This window comes from Corythoichthys intestinalis, chromosome 5, assembly GCF_030265065.1.
Source record: "Corythoichthys intestinalis isolate RoL2023-P3 chromosome 5, ASM3026506v1, whole genome shotgun sequence".
Classification (NCBI taxonomy): Eukaryota; Metazoa; Chordata; class Actinopteri; order Syngnathiformes; family Syngnathidae; genus Corythoichthys; species Corythoichthys intestinalis.
This window is the reverse complement of record NC_080399.1, coordinates 54,862,517-54,887,568: the sequence shown is the minus strand read 5'-3', so window position 1 is coordinate 54,887,568 and position 25,052 is coordinate 54,862,517. Positions and strand designations below refer to the sequence as shown.

The following is a 25,052-nucleotide window of genomic DNA, read 5'->3' as shown; positions in this document are numbered from 1 at the left end:
ATGTGCCACTGTTTCTAAACAGTCTGGACATGTGAATCTTTCAGGCTGACTATCATGCATTCCTATCAAATCTAATGCTCACTGAGCTGAGTTGCAACTTTTTTATCCTTTCTTAAAATTTAACTTGAATTTTTAATAGAAGCTTAGGACGCATTGAAGGTTAAGGGTCTCCCATACAGGTTGTAAGGTGTTCATTGACAATCACTTGTTTGTTACAGGCCAAACTGCCCAATCTGAAAGATGTGGATGTTCGGTACACAGAAGCCTGGTGATCGACTGTGCTCACATAGCCTGTATGGATAGTCAGACTCACACGGGAAGCATACCCACTCTGAAAACAGTTCACAACGTTTGTCTTTAGACCAGGATTCTCAGACGGCAATCATCAGAATCAGCATACTTGGACATGCGTAGATACAAACGAGATACGTACACATACGTAGATACACATATTCGTATGTGGGAGGTTCCAATTTTTTCACAAAAAGAAAGCTTTATGGACCTTGTTGCTCCCCTTGCTACTGCTGTCAATGTATAGTGGACCCTTTTTTGCTAATGTGATCAGAGGACATTCAAAGACCTGCTATACTGTAACAAAACTGATATTTTCCTCCCTATATCCTTCCTGTAATATGTTGACGGATATGTAATGTTTCTCAATTGGTCCAAATTCAGCACTGGTGTTTTGTGGAAAAGAGCGATGCCCCCTTTGACTTACAGTCTGTTTTTTTTTTTTTTTTAATCTCATGTGATGAAGTGCTTACATTCCAGCTCTTCTCTGCCCTAATCGAAGATGTAGCTTTTCAAAGACTTCTTTTACACTTAATCACCTCAACCAATTTTCATTCTCCAGAATTAGTTCCCAGTGCCACTTCCCGCTTTTCCAAGACATGGGTTTGTTGCAAACAGTGCTGCCTTTGTGAGTTGTAAGACTGTGCCTCCTCATCATTTACGAACGTACGCAAAGGCAAGACAAAATGGTTTTTACCTGCTTAAATGAACATATTTTTCCAGGTATCTGCACTTTCGTAAGAAGAACACCTGGGATTTGAGAAACATTTTAGGATCTTGGTAGGAGAATTCAACAGTGATGGTCAAATGTGTCCCTTTTTAATTTGTCAGTGTACATAACGATCAGCTCCCTTTACTATTTAATAGGACTTTTGTGTAGCAGTAGCTGGGCGGTCTGGGACTGCCTGTTATTTATAAGCCTCTTTTACTCTCTGGGATTTGACCCTTGCAGAATAGATGTTTTTTTTTTTTTTAATTGTTTGATTGTTTTTGACCCGTAACACAAGAAGCCAATTTAAAGCGTACGCATACTTGGGTCTCTCTCTATTGTACTATGCTATAGCGGTCGTAGAGATCATTTACACCTGTATACGAGACCCATCACCAGCTAAGAGTTTGTATATTTTCATATGCTGTGCATTTTGGGCCCTATTGTAGACTGTTGGACACAGAGAGAGGACACTTGCCAAACATCCAATTTATTTTTGTGTTGTTGCCTCAAGCCAACATGAGCTTATCCCACCAGGCTGGTGAAGCAGATCTTGTGGTGAGCTATATGTGCAAACTGCCCAGCCAAGGTTACAATTCAGATGTTTTTTTTTTCTCCTGCTGTATTTAAATTGGTGATATTTCTAAAGTTATTTGTAAATGAGATGTTGGGACACAATTCATGTATATATTATTGAGGTGAGCTATTAAGGACTGTACGTCTTGGGGAGAACGGCAACTTTTGGCCATAATTGTCCTACTACATTCCCTCAAATTGTCGCCAGTGTACTCTGGCAACATTGCATTATACAGAGTGTTGCCCCGCCTCACTGAAAGTACAGCCAGTCGTGTGTTGTGTATGTGGCTCCACATCGAGACAAAACAAGACATGTCCACCTAGCAAGTGGTTTGCTTGAAATGCATCTATTTTCTTTGTGCGCGCCACCCGCAGGAATGCTCCGCACTGTAAAAAAAAAAAAAAATTACGGTAAAATACTGGAAGCTGTGGTCGTCCGAATTTTACCGTTGATAAAATGGGAACGCCATTAAATTCTTGTAAGAAAAAATGGTTTGGTGCTTTAATAACTAAATTCTATTCTTTTTTTTTTTTTTTTTAATCACAGTTGAAAAAAATATTTTACAGTGATTCATATGTAATCAGTCTTGATGGTGATGTCGCTGCACGTTTCTCGTTCTCCCTCCTTTCAACCGGGATTCAAAACCACATCATCATCGTGGCAGTCGAGCGTGCTGACTACTGTGCTAGTAAAGGAGTGTTGTATGTGTAGGTTAGAAACACCTTACTCCTTCAGAATTTAAAAGCACGAGCTGGTGGCTGAAGCTAATTTGGTCTTTTGTTTTAGTGATCAGCATGCTTGATTGCCAGGTGACAGTGAGAATTTGAACCCCAGGTAGAGGGATTGAGAAAGGGGGCGCAAAAAATTCACTATCAGGTTACACATACATACTTTTTACAGTTGTTTGCTGTAAAATCCCAGTTAAAATATAGTTCTTTTTTACTAGGGATGTCCTGATCACAAATTTTTCCATATGAGTCGAGCCCCAAGTCAACTGATTTTGAGGATCTGCCGATACAGTCCCAATGCAATACCTCGGAAATGTATCGTGAAGGGAAATATAGCACATCCAAAAGATTTTTTTTCACCAATTTTAACAAAGCTGTCCAACATCACAGTCACATTATAGTTTTATTAACGAGTTATTAACTAGTGTAAATGAATATACAATGATCCCTCGCTATTTCGCGCTTCAAACTTGGCGCCCTCAGTCCATCGTGGATTTTTTTTTTTTTTTCAATTAAAAAATAAATACACGAGCTGTCTCAAGCTGATGACGTAGTGTTTCTCTCCTTCCTGCTGCTCTTTGTTGGTCAGGCAGTGCACGGGAGTTGCTTATTAAAGTTAATAATGATCGACAGACATTTAATGTTTGATCTTAAAAACGCCGTATACGTCAATCATCGTTTAATTTGTTAAACAGTTGCTGTGTCAACTTATTGTGTGACTCACTCAATTAAGCATTTAATAAAGATCGGCATTTTTCTACTTGTTTAAAAATAATTCAGTGGGACAGTAACATGTTCTCATTGTAGATGCTATAATGCATAGTTTTTTGTAGTTGTTGTCTTAACTTTTGTGATTTCCCATATCATTTTTACTGTATGTCATATCCAGAGGTGGGTAGCAACGCACTATATGTAATCCGTAGCCATACTTTTTACTTGATTAGAATTGTAAGAAAAAACACTACTCTTACTCCGCTAATTTGGGCTACACAAGATTTGTGAAATTTTTCCTCCTTTCCTTCTACATATTAGATTTATTATTATTATTATTTTTGCTATCGATGCGAGAGTAGCGCTATCAATTTCACCAATGAGACGTCGCAGCAATAATCACATGACTCCATTACACCAATCAGACACAAGCTTGGCATTCTATGATCACGCAAGCCTGTTAAATCATGCGTGTTTAAAGCACCATAACAAATGAAGTATTTGACATAGAGTGCTGATTTAAAACTCTCTCCCAGTTTTTATTTGGCACCAATTGGCCACGGAAAACCGGAGATATGATCGTTTTAATTTCATAATACTAACTGAAGAAACCATTATTTACTATTCAAACTAGGAACTATTTTCTCCACTAGATGGCAGGGCACTCTTGCTCTTTTGGTGAATAATGCTTTAATGCTGTTTTTTTTTTTCTTTTTTCTTTCCTTAACGATATATTTTTTTAATTTCTTTGGCTTAATGTGGTTACGTAATGGGTTATTGTACAGTATCGTAACAACAGTTGATATAGATAAATTTGTGCTAAGAGAAAAAAATATCATTGATTTAAAAACAAAACAAAAAAAAAACAGAAATAAGCAGTTACTCGTCTCGAGTATTCTTTTCACTGGATACTTTTTTACTTGAGTACATTTTTTGGAGGACTACTTTTACTCCTACTTGAGTAATGTTATTTTGAAGTAACGCTACTCTTACTTGAGTAAAATTTTTGGCGACTCTACACACCTCTGGTCATATCTGTTAAATAGATTGAAAATCCAGTACAAAATACGGGAAAGCCCTATGAGTTGACAGGTAAAATAGTGTAAAACGAATTGTATATGTATTTTTTGCATTATACCTCAGGACTATTTTGTTGCTTATAGCTCTAAACTATTTCACTGCCATTGACAGTTATAGACATCAAATCCATTTCAATTGTAAAGGCTGGCATAAAAATATTTATGGGGGGGAATCTTTTTTACCCAATTCCGATCCTCTGAAAATTAAGTGATTGGGCCAGATTTCCGATGATGAAGTGATCAGATCAAGGACATCCCTACCTTTTACAATTGTGTGTTGATAATTTGACAGTAAACTTTATATGGTTTTCACATTTATATCAATATTTTTAATGGTAGAATTTTGGCAATGACAGCTGCTAAATTTAAAGTGTGTTTTTGGTTTTGTTTTTTTTTTAAACCATTATATTTTGGTGCGGGTTACAGTGCAGAGCAAAAGTTACTTCAGAAAATAGGATGTCATTCACTGCAAGCCTTTTACTCTACTATTTATTGGGTGAAGTACGGTTTTCTGTTTGGTCAGTAGATTTGGGCCATCCTCATCCTCCCAAACTGTCATATCCTGTATAATGTACATACAACTGTATATAGTCTTTTTGTTTCTTTCTTGTATTGGAATAATTTTTAATGCCTACTTTTTCTTCTCTGTATTAATCTTGGCCGTCCTTTATCGGTGGGCTGGTGTTGCCTTCATTTAGCGGTTTGTGTGTTTATTTTTGTTGTTGTTGTTGTTGTTCTTTTACACAAAGTGCACTGTAATCGAAAAAAAAAAGTTTTTATTGCATAATATTTTTAAGTTTCCAGTTTTACTGATTTGATGACATAAATGAGAAGGTGGTTTTGTTTTCAGGGTTGTTTTGCATGTACATGTCTCTACATCTGATATTTTCACTTTTGTTTGTTTTATATAATGGTTGAAATTGTGATAAAGGGTCTAATCACTATCTGAGGTGATGTACTGATATAGAACAATCAGGTTTCGGGGTTATTTTTGCATCCTCTTGTAAGCCTTGGCGCATATCGCCATGTATTGTAATTAGCGTACAGTAATTATTTTACCTTTTTTTGTGCATAATCTAATACTGTATCGTATAAGTGTCCCAATCAAAATTTTTACAAAACAAAATGACCACTTAATAGAGGAATAAAAGGTCATTCAACGACTACAACCACTGCTTGTTGCCTGCTATTTGCAGATCAACACAGGTTGTCCATTTTGGACATCTACAAGCTATCGATTGACCTTTCGCAAAAGCTCCTTACTTACAGTTGCTAAACCGACAAGCTTCGTGACTTCAACAGCACGGCAGCAGACGTATACCAACTGTTCTAAGTGATTTATTTTGGAGTAATACCAGCACAACATCCTCCAGATTGAGGCAAAAGGGTTTACAAATAAGCAGCTGAGGGTTATATTATTGTTATTATTATTTTTAATTGTAGCAAGCTATCAATGCAAAAGCATACAGGTTTAACAATTACAGCAAAGCTAAAGGCTAAATGCTAGGGTAAGAGGTTAGATACTTAGGTTTCCATTCACAAAATGTTTCATGAAAAATCAAAATAAGTTCAAGGTCCTTATTAGGATGCTGTTTACTCAAAAACAGGCATCGCTTTAATGTTAGCGCACTCATAGGACAGACTGCGAACAAAGACAAGAACTAACTTTAGCTACTGTGACAGCTATATTTAGATGTTATAGCGATTACATCCTAGTAAGACATAATATTCGATAACTATAACTTTGATATCCAGTTTTGTGAATGTTTTGGCCTCGACGTGCAAGTTAGGCAAGACAGCTCGCTAGTTAGCCTCTGCCGTTAGCTTAATCTTCCCTTAAAGGGAACCACGGCTAGAAGGACATGTAGTCCTTAAAAGATAAATCTTAGTACGAGTTATAATAATTTGGTATTAAAAACCCTCTTAATGTTTTCGTTCCAATAACATTTGTAAAATTATTTTAACTATTAGGGTGCCATTTTTGTTGACGTCGCAGGGCGATGACGTCACATACTCTTTTTTTTTTTTTTTTTTTAAAGTGTCACTCTTTAATTATATAAGGTGTCAATGGCGAGTTTTAAATGAATTAAGGATCAAGCCAATGAGTGCGTTTTGTCCCTTGACTGACGCTGTACCTTTCCTTTAATCCACAGTGGGGTGTTAGGCAGAGAGAAAGGAGCGTGGACAAAGACGTCCGCGCGGTTTGTTGGCATAAGCTTCGTCAACTCCTTCACAACAAACATAAGTATCATATAGTGAAAATAAAACAAAAATAATATATCTCTCAAAAATTAATGTTCACAAAAAGAAAAGTGCTTCAATCTGCATTAATGAGGCCCTATTCTCACACAGTTAACAATGCAAAGAGAACTGGCATTCACAAATTCACAATCAAAATAGATATGCAAAATACACATAAAACGTACTCAGACTTTGGTCAAACTCCATCTAAACATTTTAGCAACTTGTTTAGCTCAACAAATACACTGGATGGCAATATTTAGTCACAATATACAAACTATGACGATGGGAGCCATTATCAGGAGTCTTGTTTGTTGTGAAGACAACAGTCAAATGAACGTAAATCACAATGGACCCGCACTAAACAGAAAACTATGGCGTCAGTCGAGGGACAAAACGTACTCATTGGCTTGAGCTCTTATTAATTCAAAACTCGCCATTGACACCTTGTGGTGTATTTAAATGACTACCTTACATAGTTAAAGAGCGACACTGTGAAGTACCGCAGCGTGGCCCTGTGACGTCACCGCCCTGCGACGTCAACAACAATGGCGGGCTACTAGTTTATTTTTTGACCTAAAATTTTAGAAATTTAATTAAAACGAAAACATTACCAGGGGTTTTAATATCAAATTATTATAACTTGTAGTAACATTTATATTTTAAGAACTACATGTCTTTCTAGCCGTGGTACCCTTTAAGACAGTGCTTCTCAATTATTTTCTGTTATACAACCACAAGGAAGACGTAAACATTTCGTGTCCCACCAATTCTCTGCCACCACTGTAAATAGTATCCTTGGTCTATAAAGTTTTTATTATAAGTACACCGCTTTATAATATTGCATCTTTTTTAATATGAAGGTAAAACAGTAATTTAGTTTGACTTACAATAAAGTATAACTTTATTAAAATATTATCAATTAAAGTATAACGTGTTTTGTTTGTAAAAAAAAAAAAAAAAGACAACACATCAATTCGCCTGAATTGGGGGGGGTGGGGGGTGTCACATCCAAACTGTAAAAAATACACTGAAGGTATATTTTTTTGACAATTTGGTACTGAAAAATAAAGTAAAATCAATGAATAATAATAAATTCAAATTGATTAGCAACATGAACTCATAAGGACAATATGCCAAACAATTCGACCGAAAAAACTAAAATTAATAGAGCAAAAATGACCGTGTCATTGGACAGAGGAACAGTTTTTATTTTTGCTGCAGGCAGTATCAGCTCCTTTGCTATGTATAGTGTGGGGTTATTTTGTACTGAGAAACAGACAGAACGGCATTCATACTGATATATTCCTGGGCTACCTCGCGTCTATTTTTGATAATACATAGACGCATCGCTTCATCATTTTGCACGTCTGCAGAATGTTGTTCAATTTTGTCTTTGAAATTACATGGCAGTTGGTGATCTTAAAACCATCAAATCAATCAATTAGGCAATGGGGTATCCAGTAGTTTGGCAGATCTTGCTCCTTTAACACAATCTCTAGGACATATGATTGGTCGATGGCCGTTTCGGAGGCGGAGCTTGCGAAAGGTCAATTTGGATTTAGATTATTGTGTTTCTAATCCCATTATTTTTTTCAATTTTAGTTTGCTTGGTTGGTTGCTTACTCTCACGGTTTAACCTTTGCTGCAGCTTTGCTTGCATAAAAAATAAAGAGCAGCCAAAATTTACAGTGGTGCCTACTACTGGAAATTAGTTTTACTGTTTGTTATTTTTTTTATTGCTATAGTTTGTTTGTTTTTTTGTCTTTTATTGTAATCATTGACATTTAAATGAGTGCTGGTTATTTGAATTAAAGCAAGGCATATTTTTTCAGCCTTGCATTAACACTTGCATTTCACTGCAAGACAGTAAACAGTACATTATGCTAAATGTTCACCTCAAACTTTGCTCCTTATAACATGTTATTGTTTTATTTCTTGTTTCCACTCCTAACAAATAGCAAGTTTTTACTTTTAGGAAATTCTGTGCAGTTTTGTTTTGATCATGAAATGGAAAAAAAATGTTCATATCTGACTGAAAACTCCTGAATTTATTTTAGCATTTTTCTTTCCTTGTATTTTGGGGTAGTGGGGGTGGGGGTCAGCTGGAAAAGGTGCCCATCATATTTTTTAGTCTTTCTCAGCATTGATATTATTATGACTATTATTATTATTGCTGCTACTGTCCTGTGGCTGTAATAAAATACAAAAGATCTTCAACATGATGTGAAATAATTTAAAACAAAAATAAATTGTCTGTGAATATGTTGGATTTGTTGGTGTTGATATTTTGTTACATACAAAACTTGAAACGCGCTCCACTGGATTTGCACATAACATTCTATTGCAATTTGAAAATATACAGTATATCACAAAAGTGAGTACACCCCAGACATTGCGCTAGACTTTTTCGTTGTCTGTCATTTTGACTGACAGGGTCATAAAAATCCGGTCATAATCTATTTTTACCCGACACTTAAATTTTTAAAATGATGATAATGACATTGTAGTGACCCTTTGTTTGGCATAATTCACCTTCCGTACTTGTGTGTCCATTTGGCCGAGCGCGTTAGCGGCTACGACACAGTCAGGTGACAGAGACACTTAAGAGCCGCGCGCGTTCCGGCTTGAATAGGGAGTTCACAGAGAGCAGCAGAGCTACAGCGGCTGGACACAGCAATTCGAGCTAACAAGACTCTTAACATTGCATACCGCTTCAACATATTCAATAGTATTGAGTTTTCATTCATTTTAAATTAATATTCCGTCCGAACAAGCTTAACAGAGAATCCACACCGTGCCATCACACATCAAGCAGATGAATATGTAACTTTTTCTCCGCAGTGACAAAAACAGCTGACTGTGGCCCCAGTAGGTAGGCTACATTATGGAACAATGAAATTAACAGTTCACCTGCTGTGGCCTGAACGGAGTCTTACACCTTCCTCCTGGTGCGCATGGACTTGAATTGCGTGCCCGCTTGTGCAGTCCCTGTTTTTTCACCTGTTTTATCAACACCATCGTCGTTTTGGGGCTTTTTGAAGAAACTTCGGACACTCAGTTGCCTTGACATTTTTCAGAGTAAGGCCAACGACGTCATGCATCAAGAGAGACAATAGCTAATTAATATGCTCACTCGCCACCCTGTGGTCTGGGGTGTGAATTGCAACCTGTCAAAATGACAGGTGGACTTCAGTTTTTTCCGTCACCGTTTTAAAAATCGGTCAACGACGGAAAATATTCGGTTAACGCGACCCCTGGGCCACTCCTTGGATTTCTGCAGATATTTAAGTATACGTTTTTTCATGGGACAACACTGACAAAATGACACTTTGACACAATATAAAGTAGTCTGTGTGGAGCTCATATAATAGAGTTCATTTATTTTCCCCTCAAAATAACTCAAAATATAGCCATTAATATCTCTGAACCGCTGGCAACAAAAGTGAGTACACCCCTTAGAAACTACATCCCTAAAAGTCCAAATTGAGTACTGCTTGTCATTTTCCCTCCAAAATGTCATGTGACTCGTTAGTATTTCAAGGTCCAGGTGTGCAGAGGGAGCAGGTGTGTTCAGATTTGTAGTGAAGCTCTCACACTCTCTCATACTGGTCACTGAAAGTTCCAACATGGCAAAGAACTCTCTGAGGATCTTAAAAGACATATTGTTGCGCTACATGAAGATGGCCAAGGCTACAAGAAGATTGCCAACGCCCTGAAACTGAGCTGCAGCACAGTGGCTAAGATCATCCAGTGGTTCAAAAGAGCAGGGTCCACTCAGAACAGGCCTCGGGTTGGTCGTCCAAAGAAGCTGAGTGCACGTGCTGAGCGTCACATCCAGATGTTTTCTTTGAAAGATCGTCGCAGGAGTGCTGTCAGAATTGCTGCAGAGATTGAAGAGGTGAGGGGTCAGCCTGTTAGTGCCCAGACCCTATGCCGCACTCTACATCAAATTGGTGTGCATGGCTGTCACCCCAGGAGGAAGCCTCTTCTGAAGATGGTACACAAGAAAGCCTGCAAACAGTTTGCTGAAGACATGTCAACAAAGCCCATGGATTACTGGAACCATGTCCTATGGTCTGATGAGATGAAGATTAAATTGGTAGGTTCCGATGGTCTGAAGCATGCGTGGCAGCGACCAAGTGAGGATTACAAAGATAATGTGTAATGTTTCATGCCTACAGTCAAGCACGCTGGTGGGAATGTCAGTGTCTGGGGCTGCATGAGTGCTGCAGGTTTTGGAGAGTTACATTCCATTGAGGGAAACATGAACTCCAACATGTACTGTGAAATACTGCAGCAGAGCATGATCCCCTCCCTCCAGAAACTGGTGGCAGGGCAGTGTTCCAGCATGACAATGACCCCAAACCCACCTCCAAGATGACCACTGCTTTACTCAAGAGGTGGAGGGTAAAGGTGATGGACTGGCCAAGCATGTCTCCAGACTTGAACCCAATAGAACATCTTTGGGGGATCCTCAAGCAGAAGGCGGAGGTGCGCAAAGTCTCAGATATCCGGCAGCTCCCCAACGTCGTCATGGAGGAGTGGAAGAGCATTCCAGCAACCTGTGAAATTCTGGTCAACTCCATGCCTAGGAGAGTAAAGGCAGTTCTGGATAATAGTGGTGGCCACACAAAATATTGACAGTTGACATGTTGTATGTTAATATTGACAACTTTCACTAAGGGGTGTACTCCCTTTTGTTGCCAGGGGTTTAGATATTAATGGCTATATTTTGAGGAGAAAATAAATTAACTCTATTATATAAGCTGCACACAGACTACCGGTACTTTTCGTTGTTAAAGTATCATTTTGTCAGTGTTGTCCCATGAAAAGATACACTTAAATATCTGCAGAAATGCAAGAGGTGTACTCACTTTTGTAATACACTGTACATCAAACAGCAATAAAACTACGTAATTAACACTTTTCAGTATCTCTACACTGATTCCAATATTTAGAAACAGTGTTGTTTTTGGCAGCCCTTAGTCTTTTGGACGATAATACTTATTAATCTTAGTCGTATTTTAGTCATCTCAAAATGTGTTTGTCTTCGTCTAGTTTTCGCTGAAAAAAAGTGAAGACTGATTTTAGTGGATGTTGACTAAAATGTTATCGTCAGTAAAGTTAATAAATTTTCCTACCAAAATAAAGGTTTCTTAGATTAGAAATGTGGGTGTATAAAATGTCAAAGGACAAACATTATTGCTTATATCAATATTCATTTAATTAATGATTAATACTTTAGTCGTGTTTGTTTACCCAGAGCAGGAGTATACTAATAATTAAATGCCAATCTGAATAAAGAAGAGTCACAGACCTGAAGTTGCAATTTGATCCGAGTATACTGACTCCAGAGATAAAGCAATCGACAGTTCAGATATCTGGCTGATAGTTCTCTAATCTGAGCAATTACAAAAAACTAGAAGTATTAGTGAAGTTCCTCTGAGCCAGAGGGTCCCTATATACTCCATTCGTGAACACATTGTGATGATGAGGTGATGTGGTGAGGTGATGTCATGATGAGAAGGCCTACCGTGATCCTCTGGTCCAGACGCCGATGTCAGCCACTGGCTCATCCTGTGGGTACGTGGCGACCTATGACCCTGTTTTTACCTTCCTCTAAACACTGCGTTGTCGCCCCCATACCGTATGATATTAGGTAAGTCGTACCAGACGCCTTCTTATTGGGAAGTATACAAGGAGAAGTGTGAACCACAGCTAATCTACTGTCTTACTAAGGAGGTAAAAGTTCTCATTAGCTCATCTGGCGGTCATGGTGGGCGACCTGACTACTGCTAATTGTTCAACTACTTTAACACTATGAGCAAAGGCCATAGTGAACTTTGATTCATTTGAGGTACTTTTAATTGTAAGGTAAACTATAACGTAATAAGAATAAATGCAAATAAATGCTGTTATATAAAACGCAATTTTATCTAACTCTAACAATTGACAGACGAGCACATATTGTAGCGCCAACAAAGACAACGCCACCTTGGTAATAATACACACTCAGCAGGAAAACACAACCACTACATTATTTTCATTTAATTATACCTACCTGGACGCCATGAACTGCATGTAAAAAAATAAAGAAAAAAAGGTCAGAGAGTTTGAAAGGACACTCACCGTTAGCATTAGCCTAATTCTTATGCGAATGCTATGCTAATGCTACGAGTTGCATTAAGTGTGTGTTGATCTTGACCTTTAAAGGCTAAAGCAACATTGCATATTTTCTCTGGCCAAGATAAGAAAACGAATCTTACCGTGTGTGCAAGCTTGGAGACTGACACAATGGTGAGTCGAGGCTAGTGGGCGCGGCACATCACATGAGTGACACAACCAGACACTGCTATGATTCAGGCTAACTACACATAAAATGCCACACATTGTGAACACATGACAGAAACTCTTACACATTTTCGTGACGTTCTCGTCTCGTCAGACGAAAACTGGCATTACTCTCGTTACGTTTTAGTCTCCAAAGACACATTTGTAGCTAGTTGTAGTCTCATTGTCGTAGTGAAAAAATTGTTCGTTGACGAAATATTTTCGTTATAGTCATCGCTGACGAAAACAAAACCGTATAAAGAGGGTGTGAATATTTTTTTTCTTTTTTTTTTTTTTTTTCTTTTTTAAATCTCATGAATCTTCCTACTGTCCTTGACATTAATTCTACTGCATCTACATGAATCTGTTCTGTCAGCACTATATAACAATGTTATGGTGCCGCTTGACACACCATCGACACAACAAATACTAGGATGCACTGTCAAGATACACTATTTTTTCAAAGAAAGAAATTGGTGGCAGAAAACAGACATCAGATTGTTACATCAACGCTGAAAGTGTCAACAATATGTCAGGATGGCTAAGTAGACCAGGGCACTTCATTCAGGTTGCAGTCTCTATGGAAACCAGAACAAGACAGATTGTTACAACATGAATGCAGTGTTTTAAAAAAAAAAAAAAAAAAAAATGCCACCAAGTAGTCTCACATATCTCAGGGCTTTGAATTCTAGTACTTATTATTTGATGCTTCTCTCTAACCTCCCTCAGTCTTTAGATGTTTAAGCTTCTATACATCATGTAAAAAATATTTTGTTCCCTGCTTCCTAGTGGTATTTCCTAGTTTGTTTTGTCGCATTGACATATAAAAACACTTTTTTCCCCCAAAATGTTTGAGTTTGTGGTCACGACTTTGAAATTCTATTTTCCACTTTTCTTTACTGTTGTACTTGCTAATGCATTTATATATGAATATATGTACGTACACTGCTGGCTGAAAGTATTGGCACACCTGCAATTCTATCAGCTAATGCTCAATTTCTCCCAGAAAATGATTGCAATTACAAATGCTATGGTAGTAATATCTTCATCTATTTTGCTTGCAATGAAAAAAAACAGAAGAGAATGGAATAAAAATCAAATCATTATCATTTTACACAAAACTCCAAAAATGGGCTGGACAAAAGTATTGGCACCCTTTGAAAAATCATGTGATGCTTCTGTAATTTGTGTAATTAACAGCACCTGTTACTTACCTGTGGCACATAACAGGTGGTGGCAATACCTAAATCACAGTTGGAGCCAGTTAAAATTGATTAAATTTGACTCAACCTCTGTCCTGTGGCCTTGTGTGTACCACATTGAGCATGGAGAAAAGAAAGAGGACCAAAGAACTGTCTGAGGACTTGAGAACCAAAATTGTGAGGAAGCATGGGCAATCTCAAGGCTACAAGTCCATGTCCAAAGACCTGAATGGTTCTGTGTTTACCGTGCGAAGTGTCATCAATAAGTTTAAAGCCCATGGCACTCTGGCAAACCTCTCTAGATGTGGACAGAAAAGAAAAATTGACGAGAGATTTCAACGATGGTGAATAAAGAACCTCGACTAATATCCAAACAGGTTCAAGCTGTCTTGCAGTCCAAGGGTACAACAGTGTCAAGCCGTACTATCCGTCGGCGTCTGAATGAAAAGGGACTCTATGGTAGGATACCCAGGAAGACCCCACTTCTGACCCAGAGACATGAAAAAGCCAGGCTGGAGTTTGTCAAAACCTACCTGAGAAAGCCAAAAATGCTTTGGAAGAATCTTCTCTGGTCAGATGAGACAAAAGTAGAGCTTTTTGGGAAAATGCATCAACGTATAGTTTACAGGAAAAAACAAGGCCTTCAAAGAAAAGAACATGGTCACCACAGTCAAACATGGCAGATGTTCCCTGATGTTTTGAGGTTGCTTTGCTTCCTCTGGCACTGGACTGCTTGACCATGTGCATGGCATTATGAAGTATGAAGACTACCAACAAATTTTGCCACATAATATAGGGCCAAGTGTGAGAAAGCTGGGTCTCCCTCAGAAGTCATGGCTCTTCCAGCAGGACAATGAACAAAAATACACTTCAAAAAGCACTAGAAAATGGTTTGAGAGAAAGCACCGGAGACTTCTAAAGGGGCCAACAACGATTCCAGACCTGAATCCAATAGAACACCTGTGGAGAGATCTGAAAATGGCAGTTTGTAGAAAGCATTAAGGCACCCTTCAAATCTTAGAGACCTGGAGCAGTTCACCAGAGAAGAATTGTCTAAAATTCCAGCAGAGCATTGTAAGAAACTCATTGATGGATACCGGAAGCGACTGTTCGCAGTTATTTTGTCTAAAGGTTGTGCTACCAAGTATTAGGCTGAGGGTGCCAATACTTTTGTCCGGCCCATTTTGGGAGTTTTCTGTAAAATGATTTAATTTTTTTCCATTCTCTTTTGTGTTTTTTATTGCAAGAAAAATAAATGAAGATATTACTACCAAAGTATTTGTAATTGCAATCATTTTCTGGGAGAAATTGAGCATTGTAGGGGTGCCAATCCTTTTGGCCAGCACTGAGTATATATTACAGTATATCATTTAACAAATATTTTCTGCATAACTAGGACGTAAAAGAGGAAAATTGGATATAGCATCTAATTTTAGCAAAACCAAACTTTTACCTTTTTAGTGGCAATTTTTCATTTAGTTTGGACCCAAGCAAATATAAATAAAGTGATTGCAAGCCAGGAACAAAATGTATTTTATTTTTTTCTGTAACATGGTAATTTGTGATTTCTTGCCACCAAACCAACTGCGCAATTGCTGAAAATATGTCAACAAAGATCGCTTTATAGCACAAAGTTTATTACTCATTTTGATGGAAAATGTTAATTCTTTTATTTTATTTTATTTATTTATTTATTTATTTATTTTTGCCCATTACACGGTTTATGCGAGTCGTTAAAAAGCATTACATGAGATTTCCTGATATCTGTAGAAACCCTACATTAGTGGAACCTATTAGGTCTTGGAACCTGAGAGACTTGAGACTTACATGTTGGAAAATTTGAAACAAAGACTGATATTAATTTTTTTCCCAAATTGATTTTTTAAAAACTGTCTTCACCACTGAAATTATTATAATTATAATGAATATTAAAGTTTAGGATAGAATAACAATTTATCCAATCCAAAGTTTCAAATTTGGATGTGACACTACCTACAGTATTTTATCACAGACAGGTGTCATAAAATTTAATTGATTTAACGCATGGGTGTTTTCAAGTGAAATAATTTTCTATTACCATATATTAATTTTTTCCTCCCACAAGGACCAGCGGAAGTATTTTCTTGCGAGACACAATAAGCTTTTAGTGCCAACATGGCCAAGCTCAGCATACAAATATTTCTGGAACTGTCCTGAATTTCAAATGGAAAACCAACTGTAATTGAAGAGACTGCTGTCCTTGTTCAGCCTGCTCAACTTACCATTCAGAAAAACAGCCTGTACTGTGTAATATTGTACTTCACAAGAACTCTGAAATGTTTTTTTTTTTTTTTTTTTTTTTTCCGAAGGGGCAAGAGGAGAACATAGTTAATACAGGACATTTCATACTTCAAGAGAACTCTTTACAAGCAATCCTCCTTGTATGGCCCGTGTCCAGGGTTTCCAGATGGGAAAGACAGTCTCCAGGGCAATCATAGTGTAAAACCCGCCCAGTTCAATAAAAACCAGCCCAAATGGCAACCTCCCGTTCAAGATAAGACGTTACACGTATACAATTCAATCTATATTTTGATATTGTAACCAGAAAACCAATAAATCAACAGTGGGAGACTCATTGTAGAGCAGGGGTCCCCAACCGCCGGGCCATGGAAGGGTACCAGAGTAGACAGATTTATGATGAGGGGAAAATAAATTAACTCTATTATATACAGTAAGCTGCACACAGACTACTTTTCATTGTGTCAAAGTGTCATTTTGTCAGTGTTGTCCCATGAAAAGATACAGTGCCTTGCAAAAGTATTCGGCCCCCTTGAACCTTGCAACCTTTCGCCACATTTCAGGCTTCAAACATAAAGATATAATTTTTTTGTTTTTTGTCAAGAATCAACAACAAGTGGGACACAATCGTGAAGTGGAACAAAATTTATTGGATAATTTAAACTTTTTTAACAAATAAAAAACTGAAAAGTGGGGCGTACGATATTATTCGGCCCCCTTGCGTTAATACTTTGTAGTGCCACCTTTTGCTCCAATTACAGCTGCAAGTCGCTTGGGGTATGTTTCTATCAGTTTTGCACATCGAGAGACTGACATTCTTGCCCATTCTTCCTTGCAAAACAGCTCGAGCTCAGTGAGGTTGGATGGAGAGTGTTTGTGAACAGCAGTCTTCAGCTCTTTCCACAGATTCTCGATTGGATTCAGGTCTGGACTTTGACTTGGCCATTCTAACACCTGGATACGTTTATTTTTTAACCATTCCATTGTAGATTTGGCTTTATGTTTTGGATCATTGGCCTGTTGGAAGATAAATCTCCGTCCCAGTCTCAGGTCTTGTGCAGATACCAACAGGTTTTCTTCCAGAATGTTCCTTCATATGGCTGCATCCATCTTCCCGTCAATTTTAACCATTCTTGGCTGCATCTCTGATCAGTTTTCTCCTTGTTTGAGAAAGTTTGGAAGGACGGCCGGGTCTTGGTAGGTTTGCAGTGGTCTGATGCTCCTTCCATTTCAATATGATGGCTTGCACAGTGCTCCTTGAGATGTTTAAAGCTTGGGAAATCTTTTTGTATCCAAATCCGGCTTTAAACTTCTCCACAAGAGTATCTCGGACCTGCCTGGTGTGTTCCTTGGTTTTCATAATGCTCTCTGCTCTTTAAACAGAACCCTGAGACTATCACAGAGCAGGTGCATTTATACGGAGACTTGATTACACACATTTGGATTCTATTTATCATCATCGGTCATTTAGGACAACATTGGATCATTCAGAGATCCTCACTGAACTTCTGGAGTGAGTTTGCTGCACTGAAAGTAAAGGGGCCGAATAATACTGCACGCCCCACTTTTCAGTTTTTTATTTGTTAAAAAAGTTTAAATTATCCAATAAATGTTGTTCCACTTCACGATTGTGTCCCACTTGTTGTTGATTCTTGACAAAAAAATTAAATTTCATATCTTTATGTTTGAAGCCTGAAATGTGGCGAAAGGTTGCAAGATTCAAGGGGGCCGAATACTTTTGCAAGGCACTGTAAATATCTGCAGAAATGCGAGGAGTGTACTCACTTTTGTGATACACTGTAGATGGGATCATCTTGTCTCAACGAAACAAGCTCAGACCTCCCACTGATTCAGCGGGTGAGTTATATTTTCCCTCGTCTTAACACGACGGGGCTAAAAACAAATGTTATTTTATATTTCATGTATTTTTCTGCCGCACATTGCCTGTGTTATGACAAATTTTGCATGCGCGTAATGTTAAAAATGGCCGCAAATGCAGCGATTCCAAAGTAAACACTACAAACTTTCTTTAAAGAAAGGAATTTTAACTTATGTTTGATCATGGACGGACATGTAGAAAAGTTCTCCTCAGACATATCCTGCCATGTTAGCTGCACACAACAACTGCACGCTTCTCATTTAAGACTTCGCCGTGTCGTTAAGCATTAATTTACGCCATTTTCGTGTTGCACATGTACGTTTATGATGTAACTAGTTTTTTCAGCACCGTTGGATAACATTGAGATCACATCTGAATAAAAAAGATGGCTTTTTCACCGCCACAAAATCTTTTTGAGCAAAATTTCATAAGGGTGGAAAATTTGACAGAACACCGGTCCATGAAAAAAATGACCCAAATCACACCAGTCATTGGTGCAAAAAAGGTTGGGGACCCCTGTCGTAGAGGATTATTTGCTGTTTCACCGATAAGCATCATGGAAGATGTACTTCTTTTTTTAGAAAAGTTTAAAACTATTGCATTATTTTCAATTCAATTAACAATTAACCATTTCATGCAAGAAGATTTATGGTTTTTTTTTCCTTGAATGTTTTTATTATGTTCGTATTGTCCAGGAGTCTCAAACGTGCGGGTCAGGGGCCATTTGCGGCCCACAGGATCCATATGGCGTTTCATTGCTGCTCACACATACAGGTAGTCCCCAGGTTACGACGTACATGATTTCGACCTTACGACGGGTTTCTCGTCAGCTGTTTTTTTTTTTTCTTTTTTTTTAAGTCGTGTAACAGTGTCTCATCCGCCACCGCTCAGCAGTGATGGTAAATACAGTATATTATTTGTCATTTAATCCAAATATTTGCTCTCTACAGTATGTATATCTGGTATTTCATGGTACTACACTATATGTACGGCCCGCTTTCCTTTGTTGCACTCAGACTTGTTGATGTCATGCCAGCGCTATTTTCTGTTAGTTTTGAGCCTTGCTTCCAGGGTGAACGCCTGGTAACATTTCAAGAAGGCGGAGAAATGGTAAATGGCACGAGCTCGGCGATGCTCTCCACCCCCGTTAGCTCGCTATTAACCCACTAGCTTATTGAGCAGTATTCAGTTTCACCGCAGGATCGGTGACACTAATAGCTGTTTTCCTTGTTGAATTGCCCAAGATTTGGACCTCATTACCTTCGGTAATATTGTACAGACATTTACCGTAATTTTTGGACTTTAAGCCGCTACTTTTTTCTTTTATTCTGAATCCTGCGGCTTATAGTCCAGTGCGTCTTATTTGTTAATTTATTTGGGTTAAAAGGTAACACTTTATTTGACAGCGGTGTCATAAGGCCGTCATAATTATGACATGTCACTATCATGGGCATTACTGAATGCTTATGATGGATGTCATTACGTGTCATCCAGCAAACTATGTCACTATCTTCATTTATGTCCAGCATTTATAATACTAAATGACATCGGTTATAAGCATTCATTAATTGTCATGACAGTGTCATGTCATCATTATGATTGTTTCATGACAGTCTGATGGCGCCACTGTTAAATAAAGTGTTACCAAATACCATAACTAGCAATTAATTAAACAAGTGGAACAGTAACTGAAGAAATAATTAGCACAGAACCTGAATTTTGATTGTCATTTACATCTGTAGCGCTGCAATGCATGCTAGGAGGAATGTCGGACAACAACAGTGTTGAGGGCAGGTGGCAGCAGATGTTGACTCTCTCCCTTAGGGAGCAGTGATGGCCAAATGAAGCTTCTTGAAGCAATGAAGCTTTGCAGCCAACTGGGTCAAAGCTTCATGGTGATTCGTTTGGTCTTGTGACTGTCGTATGATGGTGCTGTCAAATAAAGTGTTACCTCTTAATATATTTTGGTGAAAATATCCCATGATACAGTGAGGACAGCTGCGGCTCATAGTCCAGTGCAGTTTATCTATGAAGAAATGTCGTTTTCGTGTCAAATTTGGTGGGTTGCAGGTTATAGTCAAGTAAGCCTTATAGTGCGAAAACTATGGTACTGATGTTTTTGTAAGCAAATGTGTCTCTATTGATTTCCTTTATAGCATTATTGTACGCTCTGTCATGATTGTATTATCTAGATGTGTGTTCATAGTTTGACGGTGACAAATTCATAAATTGTTGTAAGAAGAATTATGGTGTGATCGGTGTTATTCAGTGATCCCTTGGACCTTATTCTTCTTTTCCTTGCATTACAAAAAAAAATATATATATATACAGGACTGTCTCAGATAATTAGAATATTGTGATAAAGTTCTTTACTTTCTGTAATGCAATTAAAAAAACAAAAATGTCATACATTCTGGATTCATTACACATCAACTGAACTATTTCAAGCCTTTTATTATTTGAATATTGCTGATTTTGGCTTACAGCTTAAGAAACCTCAAAAATCCTATATCAAAAAATTAGAATACTTCCTCAGACCAAGTGAAAAAATAATTTTATAACAGCAAAACTAAATCAAACGTTTGAAAATGTCCACTGATGCACTCAGTACTTGGTTGGGAATCCTTTTGCACGGATTACTGCATCAATCCGGCGTGGCATGGAGGCAATCAGCCTGTGGCATTGCTGAGGTGTTATTGATGCCCAGGATGCTTCGATAGCGGCCTTCAGCTCATTTGCATTTGTAGGTCTGGTGTCTTTCATCTTCTTCTTAACTATACCCCACAAATTCTCGATGGGGTTCAGGTCAGGGAAATTAGCAGGCCAATCAAGGACAGTGATGCCATGGTCAGTGCACCAGTTACTGGTGGTTTTGGCACTGTGGGCAGGTGCCAGATCATGCTGGAAAATGAAATCCTCATCTCCATAGAGCTTTTCAGCAGATGGAAGCATGTAGTGCTCTAAAATCTCTTGGTACACAGTTGCATTTACTCTGGACTTGATGAAACACAGTGGACCAACACCAGCAGCTGACATGGCTCCCCAAACCATTGCTGACTGTGGGAACTTCACACTGGATTTCAAGCAACTTGGATTTTGCTCCTCTCCAGCCTTTCTCCAGACTCTGGCGCCTTGACTTCCAAATGAAATGCAAAACTTGCTTTCGTCTGAAAAGAGGACTTTGGACCACTCTGCAACTGTCCAGTGCGTCTTCTCCATAGCCCAAGTCAGACGCTTCTTCCGTTGTCTTGAGTTCAGAAGTGGCTTGACCATGGGAATACGGCTATTGTAGCCCATTTCCCGGACACGTCTGTGAACTGTGGCTTTTGATACCTGGACTCCAGCTTCAGCCCACTGTCTTTGAAGCTCCCCCAAATTCTGGAAGCGGCTCTTCTTCACAATTTTGTTAAGGCTGCGGTCATCTCTCTTGGTTGTGCAGCGTTTCCGGCCACATTTTTCCCTTCCAACAGACTTTTTGTGGATATGCTTTGAAACTGCACTCTGTGAACAGCCTGCTCTTTGAGAAATTTCTTTTTGTGTCTTACCCTCCTGATGGAGGGTATCAATGATGGTCCTCTGGACAGCAGTCAGATCAGCAGTCTTCCCCATACTTGTGATTTAGTTTACTGAACCAAGCTGAGTGTTTTTAAGGCTCAGGAAACCCTCGCAGGTGTTTCGAGTTAATTAGATGATTCAGGTGATTAGTTGAATAGCCTACTTGTATACTTTTACATGATATTCTAATATTTTGAGATAGGATTTTTGAGTTTTCTTAAGCTGTAAGCCAAATTCAGCAATATTAAAATAATAAAAGGCTTGAAATAGTTCAGTTGATGTGTAATGAATCCAGAATGTATGACATTTTTGTTTTTTTAATTGCATTACAGAAAGTAAAGAACTTTATCACAATATTCTAATTATCTGAGACAGTCCTGTATATATATATATATTATATATAGTGGGTGTGTTGAATGTATTTATTCAGATTTGACATCATTGGAAAAAGATACATATAAGACATGTTTATCCCTTTCCCCCCAAAGTAAATTAAAAAATAATAATAATACTGTATGTATTCATTTGCTTTAATCGAAAAAATTGACAATGGACTCAGCGCGCAAAGTTTGAAACGCGATATAGCGAGGGATCACTGTACAGTACTTCTTAAGAAAGCATTGTGACTGAATTTTAAGGTGTTAGACCAGGGATGGTCAAACAGGTGCTCAAGGGCCGCAGTGGGTCCTTGCCTTTTTTACAACTGAACCAGTGAGGGGCCTGGGGAAACAAGAAGTACCTGACTGGAATCAACTGATTGCACCTGTAAGACACCAAAATTGTGTTCTCTTGATCATACGCGGAGTTTAAGTGGGGACCGGGGGGGGGGGGGCAGGCCTCACTTGGTGGCCGAACAGTGTCATTGCTTTCCTGTATATGATTTTAAAATTAAGACTTTTCCGGTAATTTTGCCTATAAAAGTTGTAAAGCAATAAAACAAACAACAAAAATTAATGAAATGAAAAAAAAAAAAAAAAAATTATAATGAGTCACTTATTTTTCGAACTGATAATGTGACTAGCACCTTAGACGGACATTTGACTTTGACTTTTGCGTTGCATGCTTAGCCAAAACCACACGAGGACCAAAGAGGCAAAGTGGATATACGTACGTTTTTTCAAGCCTAACCTTTCAAAACCGACAACAACTACTGAGCAAGAACCAAGGATTGAAAATGTGGACCATGAAACTCCAGAGAGCACCAACAAAATGGTGAGCGGAATTTCAGTTTGCCCCACTAAAGACGCTAAATGTACAACAGAGCCACCACCGGTGTCTTGCCAATGTAGTTACCCCTGTCAAAAATTGTATCCCCTGGCCGTGGGAGCGCACACACACACATTAATTATGAGTTATGTCGACTTAAACAATTAATTGAAGCCAGAAAAAAAGAACCACAGTTAAATATTTTGGACAGCGACGTTTATTAAACTGGAGAAACTCCATACAGGACTTGAATTAGAGCAATGACAGTTATAGGTCATCCAACGAGGAAAACAGTAAAATACTGCCTTTTTTTTTTTTTTACGTCTAGTACGTATGTGACATTGTACGACAGAAAAAAAAAAGATTTTTTTTTTCGATGGATGGGCCTTGTTTTAAAACCTCGTAGGTAAGTAACTACATTACCAAAACACGGAAATCAAGCAAATCAGTGCAGCGCAGTGGCTCCGCCCAGGGCATACCATTTTTGACGGGGGTAACTACATTGGCACGACATCAACGGGCGTACCATGTTCAATGGATGACTATTTTGGCGAAAAGTATAGCGATCCTAAGCAGCCTGATTTAGAATTCCCCTCAAGAATGATGAGACAGAAAAAACCCTCATTTTCAACTTATTATTATAAATATATTTGTAAGTTAATTTTACTGCTGACACTGTATTTTGGCGTCATCGACATGTTGCCCACCCCTGTGTTAGACATACGCGTTTAACTGTTTAAACCAGGGGTCCTCAAAAACAAATCCTGAAGGTCCACAATTATTTTTTTTCATACAAGCATGGGTCCATTTATTAATGTCGGTCAAGTACAAGGCAAGTCGAAGGTGGTAAAGGTGGTTTTCTTTTGACCAAACAAAAATACAATGCACATTCTGATTAAATAAAAATAAATTAACAAAACATTTTCTTGACTTAGAATAAAAATACAAAAAACAAACATGCAAGTACAATGTTTATACATGCACACTAAATAATTGACAAGATCTGTCATTGCAAACAATAACTATTGACAGTACATTTTGTAATTGTAAAACACTGCTGGACAAAAAAGAAAACGTGCAAGTAGTACAGTACATGTTCACATGTACAGAACATAGATGACAAACTCTATCAAGGTGCAAACACAATAATTATTGACAGTAACTTTAACTGTAAAACACTACTTAATGAGATAAATGGCATTTGGGGGTCACAACGCTGTTTACTCACATCATCAGCCAGAACTTCAGTGCGTCTTGCTTTTGATGAATCTGAGAGTGAGATTTGTTTGATTTTTGTTGTCATTTCCTCCTTTTCTTTTCCTTCGAACATTGCTGCCATCACTTCAGTCATACACTCTTTTATTATTTCTCCATCAGAGGACGGCTTCTTATATTTGGCCAACACCTACGACACTGAGTGAGCATTCCGTTGCAATTTGTTGTTGTGTCATAGATTTAAGATTAACCGTGCTTGACTCTTGATATGACTGCTTCAACTTGTTAATTTCTTGCCTTCTCAATTCTGATTTAGGAGAAAGCATATCTTTAAAAGGGCTGTGCTCTGTAACATAATGATAAATAAATTTCACTTTTTATCGGAGCAACTGTCTTGAAGCATATTAAGCACATAGGTTTGGTACTTGCAGTTGGTAAAATGGATGCATATTTGTCAGTCCACTCCTCATTGAAACGGCGATTTTCGTTGACCACTTGTCTTCTCTTGTTTAACTTTGAGCATGCCATTTTGTACGATACGGTCTTCTACTGGTGGCATATACCGTATTTTTCGGACTATAAGTTGCAGTTTTTTTTTTCATAGTTTGGCTGGGGGTGCGACTTATACTGTGGAGCAACTTATGTGTGTGAAATTATTAACACGTTATTATATCATTTCACATGTTATTTTGGTGTTTTGGAGTGTTACTGATGGTTTGGTATACTTGTTAGCATGTTCTTTATGCTACAGTTATCTGAATAACTCTTAATAGCTATGTTACGTTAACATACCGGCCACGTTAGTATTTCGTTGTTCATGCATCATGTAACATTATCATACTGTACACTTATTCAGCATGTTGTTCTCTATTGTATTTTTAACTATTGTATGTGTTGGATTTATCAAGTAAATTACCCCCCAAAAATGTTACTTATACTCCGGTGCATATTGGCCTGAATATAAGACGGTGTTTTTTGCATTGAAATAAGACTGAAAAAGTGGGAGTCGTCTTATATTCAGGGTCTAGACATTATACCCATTCACAACA

General features: G+C 38.1%; 1 protein-coding gene across 1 annotated transcript in view; it reads left to right on the top strand.

The window, feature by feature from the left end:
- cmip (c-Maf inducing protein) overlaps positions 1 to 9,618 on the top strand; it is a 127,159-nt gene extending 117,541 nt beyond the window's left edge. Inside the window, exon 21 of the mRNA XM_057837393.1 lies at positions 219 to 9,618. Within this exon, the coding sequence (XP_057693376.1) occupies positions 219 to 272 (54 nt within the window). The 3' untranslated portion in view covers positions 273 to 9,618. The remainder of the gene's footprint in view (positions 1 to 218) is intronic.
- The last annotated feature ends 15,434 nt before the right edge of the window (positions 9,619 to 25,052 follow it).